Raw genomic sequence first — 7,102 nt, 5'->3', positions numbered from 1 at the left:
AGTAATCCCGCCCTTAATACTCCTACCTGTATCTAATGTCACACAGTACCGCCTGTTTTACCATGAGGACGGAGGAAGTCAGTTCAATCTGACTAGAGATGGGGATAGATCGGCATCATTACGATGAGGCAATATCAGATCAATAATTAAGCAATAGTAAACTTTACGGCGTGATTACAAATAAAGCATTCATCTACCTAATGTGCTATTAAACTATACACAGAGTATTTTAAAATACAGGTATGCATGTGTGTCTGTAAACATGTAACGTTGGGTTTGTAATTATAGTTCTATGGCAATGTAAACATACTTGCACATTATAAGAGGTGAGAGATCTTTATCCATAAAATTGTAAGTAGTTCAGCATCACATGAAACCGAAAGTAACTGTCAAATAATGTCAATCAATAAATACTATATTCTATAAAGAACTTCCTGATTGCTAAATAGGACTGAAAATCATTGCATCTCAAATCAAAATGTTTTAGAAATCATTAGAAAATTGGCTAGTTAAGAAACCACTTTGAATCTGCCTAAGTCTTTAAAAAGCTATGTAACAGTGGTTAATTTAATAATGATTATATTTACCAATTTGTTGTATCTTAGCATTTCTGTATGTGTCATTATGTGATCCTTATTAAGCAATAATTTTCAATATAGTAAACTGACAAACAGCCTTAATCATTATAGCGGGATATTTTATTTACATGTGAAGTTTATATCTGTGCACAAATTGGTGTATTTTAAGACCCCAAACTCCCATCTGATTTCAAAATCCACGGCTTTATTTCTGTAATAGACACAAAACAATAAAGGAGCACATTTGTGATGTTTTGTATAACTGATCTGTAAATACACATACAGTATACACATAAGGTTTGCTACATTCATATGACAGTTACATTCATCTCCAAAACACCAGAAAGCATGGCTACAACTAAAACAGTTTTACTATAATAAAACCATGGTTACTTCTCTTAAGAGCTGGCTAAAATATTTAACAGAGATGATAATGTAACACAAAAACCCCCCTAAAACACTTATGTAAGGCACTTATGCAGTCGTTATTTGTATTGTATTTCAAGTGCTTTTTGTATGTAAACGTTATGTAGCAAATAAGTTAACTCACCGTCTGTAGTTAGCATCGTGAGTCGAGAGATTGCTCCTCCAATACAAGGATGATTGTCCAATACCAGACATCTGCTATATCATTTCTCAGCACTGTTGCGATTTGAAGACTTTGTTCTGTGCCCGTAACTGTAAACTTCTCTCTAACCGATGCCAGTGTGTGCCGGATCCTTAACATGGTGAGTTCTGCATTATAACGTGTCTTTGTTTCTACAGATGCTGATAATTTTCTTCAGTCTGAAGTAAGATGGAAGGCATCTTCTGTTGATCAGTAAAGTACTGGTGATCCCAAAAGTTTTGAAGCCCGACAATGCAAACATGGCTATTGAATGTCATGCGCTCAATTATGCTTTTTTTTTTTTATGCAATATGACATAGATGTCTTTATGGTTTAAGATGTCTTTATGACACCTAGACAAAAACCAATACATCATAACCTGTCAGTGTCTTTTCATTCAACTTGACATTACCATGACAACATAAATTGTAATAAACATGATATAGCAGATTAATTATCATTGGCTTCATGACAGCCAGTGTCAAAACCAGCCACCTCACAGTTTCATGTAATGCTTACCCATAAAGCTAAGTGGTTTCTTAATATGATTAATCTGTCATGTTCACTTCATGTAAAGTGTTGCCTAGAATTTATTATTTGGTGGAATGTCTCTTTGTTAGTTACCTGGTTTGCTCCGCTGCAGTACAACAGATAAATGCTTCTGGTGACAATTGTTTTTTGTTTTGTTTTTAGCATGTGAAAACGCAGATGGAAAGGGCAAAGAACCCAGCAGAAAACTAATGGAGGACAAAGAGCCCAGCAGAAAACTAATGGAGGACAAAGAGCCCAGCAGAAAACTAATGGAGGACAAAGAACCCAGCAGAAAACTAATGGAGGACAAAGAGCCCAGCAGAAAACTAATGGAGGACAAAGAACCCAGCAGAAAACTAATGGAGGACAAAGAGCCCAGCAGAAAACTAATGGAGGACAAAGAGCCCAGCAGAAAACTAATGGAGGACAAAGAGCCCAGCAGAAAACTAATGGAGGACAAAGAGCCCAGCAGAAAACTAATGGAGGACAAAGAGCCCAGCAGAAAACTAATGGAGGACAAAGAGCCCAGCAGAAAACTAATGGAGGACAAAGAGCCCAGCAGAAAACTAATGGAAGACAAAGAGCCCAGCAGAAAACTAATGGAGGACAAAGAACCCAGCAGAAAACTAATGGAGGACAAAGAGCCCAGCAGAAAACTAATGGAGGACAAAGAACCCAGCAGAAAACTAATGGAGGACAAAGAACCCAGCAGAAAACTAATGGAGGACAAAGAACCCAGCAGAAAACTAATGGAGGACAAAGAGCCCAGCAGAAAACTAATGGAGGACAAAGAGCCCAGCAGAAAACTAATGGAGGACAAAGAGCCCAGCAGAAAACTAATGGAGGACAAAGAACCCAGCAGAAAACTAATGGAGGACAAAGAGCCCAGCAGAAAAAAGACAACGAATAAACAGTCTGGTAAATGCTCCTACACGTACACATGTCACTAAACACCAAGTTGCTTAGGGTGCTTTCACAACTGCCTCATTTAGTTCGGTTGAATATTACCAGAGTTCGTTTCCCCCTTTGGTGCGGTTCATTTGGGCAGGTGCGGTGTCCTCTTCCTGACGTGCCCTTCAAGGGCGCAAAAACATAGTTTGAAATTCGTCCATACTCTTTCTCGCCAGGCTTGGGTGTGCTAGGTTTTTAATAGCCTGACATTATCCTACTCAATTCTAGTCAGAATTTGAGTCCGATACCGTTCCATTGGGCTGATTATGGGGCGTGTCTCAACTGAACCAGGAAAAAAAAAATGCCTCTGATTGGTTGGTGGTCTATCCAATTGAGTGCAGAGCAATGGAGTTCAGATTCAAAAGGTTAAACATGTGCGCTCTTTGGTGACGTGGTTGATTACGTTACTTTTGTTCAGCTGTCCATCATCGTATAAAGCCCGCCCTGACAAATTGATTGGTCTGAACTGTGTCTCTTCGGGCATAGTTGCGCCTCAACGGTGCTAACACCAGACCAAACTTCCTGTCCTCAAATGTTGTGGGCGGGGCTAAGTTTGGCTGGCATCCAGGCTAGGTTTTTAATATTAGGGGCATTTTTTTTTATTTATTAAGGGCTGATTTAAATATTTTTAAAAAATATGATTGGATTTTATACTAACCTTAATACAGTGTTCCACTATAACATCTGTGTGCATTTACTTTTGTGCATGACTGCATTTTCCATTAATGCAACATCCACAATAGTGCTTAATTTGTAAAACAAAAGGTTCTGGAATGCAAAAGGCCTATTAGAGCAGAGGGGTGACGTGATGAGGCAAGTGCAGGTCCCACATGCTATGTTCTCAAATACGCCCTGTACTACACTAATCTTTGGCCGTGTTTACATTTATGTGTCTGCCTTTTAAAACGCATTACTTTTGCCATGTTTGCGCCTTGCATTTAGATTACTCCGTTAGATTACTCCATTAGATTAAATAGTTTGTCTTCAATGTGTGTTAAGAACTGCAGATAAACAAGGGATGCATTTTTTTTTTAGAGTGGATAGGAAGGCGTCTTGTATTGGTCCTGCACCACAGTATGACTAGATGTGGATGTCATCTATCAGTTAATGTACTTACCTTTTGACCTTCACTCTGCTCCGTGCCTTGGTCATGGAAAATTCTTAATGAACTTGAAAAGGCGCTAAAACGCAGATGAAAAGATGGGGCAGAGCCGAAGCCTGCAACTTGGCTGGATGGGGGGCTTGAAAGACTTGGCAGAGTCAAACCTCAAGCCTGGCTGGTTGGGGGACTTGAGACCATCGCAGGGTGGGCTAAGCCCTTGACGCCAGTCATGAGCAAAGCACACAAGCACTTAACGCTGATTGGCTGCCTTTGCTGCCACTCAAAAGAATGTAAACTTCTTTCGGTGGGAATGTAATGGAAAATTGGCACACCGCTTACACACTCACAGCCTGGAAGAGCAAACCTCAGAACACGACTCGCTGTTTCGTGTTGAACTTCACTAACACTGCTGGAAATTCCAATTTGAATTTGATTCGATCCTCGATTATCTCCACATTAATTGACTAATAGCAATTTATACATGCTAATTTACATATCTGAATAAAATAAAAATTATAACGATGATGATAATAATAATAATAATAATAATAATAATAATAAAATGGCAGTTTTTAATTGAATGGTTTAGTCACCAACAAAATTCCCACAGTTCCATTTGTGTTATGCCATAGTTTAGACGCGTTTATTATTATTCTGTTTTGTGGAAAAATGAATAAAAATAAATCATATTTTGCGAGGACGTATTTTATTTTTGTTGTCCCAGCCCTAGTTTAAATCAATAATTAATCAATATTGAATTTACTTTTTTTGAATTTATAGTTTTCACCAACTGTGACTGTAAAGCTGCTTTGACACAATTTGCATTGTAAAAGGCGCTATATAAATAAATGTGACTTGACTTGACTAAGACAAGGTTAAAATGTTTTTTCATTCTGTCACCAAAAACTGTAATAACATGCCCATTTGGGCTGGTTTGGCAACACATGAGCTCGAACATGAACATTGAGGAACGTTAAGTGATGAGTCAAGATTCTGCTTATGGCAGTTGGATAGTAGTCAAAGTTTGGAGATGATGTGAAGAACACTATGCTGATGCTGCACCTGTAGAGAAACATCTTTTGGTGGAGTCAGTGTGAAGGTTTATCTAGTTTAAAAGTTGAGTTTGTTTTCATTGATTTTCTTTGTCTTTTTCTAGTTCCTCTGGAAAGTGCTAGGAGAGCAAAAAAGCATCAATGGTCTCCCATGGAGGTTGCCGCGGTCATGAGACATTTTGACGAACACATCAAAAAAGGAAAACTGGCCACTATGATTGAATGCCAGCAATGCAAGGAGGCAGAAGATCCTGCTCTGGCTGGTCGCTCTATTCTAAACATAAGAGACTTCGTAAGAAATCGTGGTGTGACTTTGAAAAGAAAAAAATAATCCTAGCTATAATATGGAAATGTGATGAATTGTCCACCAGTGATGTCATCTCCACACAGTCCATTTAGTTCTAATTTGGTTTAGTTTGCCTGTTAAGTTATGTTTCCCATGTTCCTTTTTTGTCCTTTTCCAGCCACTAATCAGTTACCATGGAACATTCATTTACTAAAAAAACAGTTATTAGTCGTGAAGTTCATCATTATACCATGCATTTAAGCTCCTCTTTAGTTCTCATTTTCTGTCCGGTTTTTGTTATATACAAATATATTTTGTTATATATATTTGTTGCTGTCTGCCTGTGGATTTACCGGAGTTGTTTTATTTAAATATCCACATTGATTTTGAAGCGTTTTCTTCTTCATTAAAACATTTCACAAAGGGAACTGAAGACTGTCTTTCCTCTCTCCTGATTGTACTCATCTACATCCTTTATAAACTAATTCCTTTATACACTTGTGATTACAGCCATGTGAGGTGTGTTGGCCCAAGGGTCCAGTATCTCTACAGCGCTATAATTCAGATTGCTCCTCTGTCTCATTGCTTTCAATCACTTTGCCATGCCATGTGATGTGACATTTTCTTTTCAGTATTTACAGTTCCCGCGGAGTCTTAAAAAGTCTAAAATTCAGAAAGTGAAGTTTACGTTTTTTAAAAAGGTTTTTTTTTTTCTTAAATTAAATTTATCCAGGTCTTAAATTTCTTACCCCTGTTCATTTCTGAAAAGTGCTGTTCACAGAAAATAAAGTGGTAATTTAAAACGTGGAGGCAGAAACTGTATGATAGGCAGTGTTGGGGCTAGTTACTCAAAAAAGTAATATATTACATATTACATATTACTCTCAAAAATAGTAATGCCTTACTTTACTTTATTACTCCCTGGAGAAAGTAACTAGTTATATTACTAGTTATATTACTAGTTACATATTTTTTTCTTAATTACTCTATGATTGCCTGAGATGCATCAGATGGAGGGAGAACATACAAAGGAGGAGTGTTCTTTAGGGTCTTTATCAGTGGCGGCTCTTGCCAATTCTCTCAGGGGGGGCAAATGTTTGCTCTATTAATGAGGATAGGTCACCCATTCAATTGATAAATTAACGGGTAGTTAAAGATGTAAAGGGAACCGAACTACTGTAGAATTAATTAAAAATAAACTGACATTAGGAATCAATCTCTTGCACTCCTTATTTTTCTATATCCGTGTTAACACTATTCAGCAGCATATGAAGACTAACACCAGGATGTGGTTTTTCCAAAAAATACTTTTTACTTTTCGATTTCAGTTTAATAAGAAATAATTGAAGTCACATAAATCACTGTTTACACAACTCACTTATATTACTGCTCGTCAGTACACCTGTTCTCTAATCAGCGGTTAATTCCATCAGGTGCGTGATTTCACATAGAGCAGCTGTTACTACACAGAGCCGTTATTAACTGAGAAGATGCGCAAATCCAGTTCATTTTCAGCGTTTATTGGCACGGTTGTATGAACATATGGTTCACGCACCTGATGGAATAAACCGCTTTAGAGAACCGGCTTTACTGAGATGCGCATTAAGCGGCCGATCGTGATCGGAGCACTCCTACAAAATAATTACTGAATCTCCACCCGTCGAAACTAGTTTTCTGTTGCTGGGAACCTTCCTCTGAAAAAGAGCTTGCCGTTGTTGACGCTTCCATTTTTCCCCATCTGTCTGAGCGTGCCGCTCTGCTGCCGGCTGTCGACCAATCAGTGATGGTAAATGATACCTCGTGCCAAACACAGACCAATCACTGTTCCATTCACGCCCTCCTTCCCTTCCCTTCTGTTCTCTGTGTTGTGTGCCTTGTGTGTGATGAAGGTGCTACTGGCAAATGTAACGCAAGTAACTAGCTTGGGAAAACTGTAATAATATTACCATTTTCAGACGAGTAATGCCTTACACTACTAGTTACTGAAAAAAGTTA

At 38.2% G+C, this 7,102-nt stretch overlaps 1 protein-coding gene across 1 annotated transcript; it reads left to right on the top strand.

Moving 5' to 3' along the window:
• Window positions 1–1,623: 1,623 nt before the first annotated feature.
• Window positions 1,624–5,356, top strand: LOC113099041 (eukaryotic translation initiation factor 3 subunit A-like). Its single transcript, XM_026264092.1, has 2 exons — window positions 1,624–2,634; window positions 4,926–5,356. Exons 1-2 carry the CDS (start codon window positions 1,926–1,928, stop codon window positions 5,150–5,152), a joined length of 936 nt encoding a protein of 311 aa, XP_026119877.1. The 5' UTR covers window positions 1,624–1,925; the 3' UTR covers window positions 5,153–5,356.
• The last annotated feature ends 1,746 nt before the right edge of the window (window positions 5,357–7,102 follow it).

The sequence above is a fragment of the Carassius auratus genome, unplaced genomic scaffold, assembly GCF_003368295.1.
Source record: "Carassius auratus strain Wakin unplaced genomic scaffold, ASM336829v1 scaf_tig00216840, whole genome shotgun sequence".
In the NCBI taxonomy this organism is placed as follows: domain Eukaryota; kingdom Metazoa; phylum Chordata; class Actinopteri; order Cypriniformes; family Cyprinidae; genus Carassius; species Carassius auratus.
The sequence above is the reverse complement of the archived record's forward strand: the minus strand, read 5'-3'. Positions and strand labels throughout refer to the sequence as shown.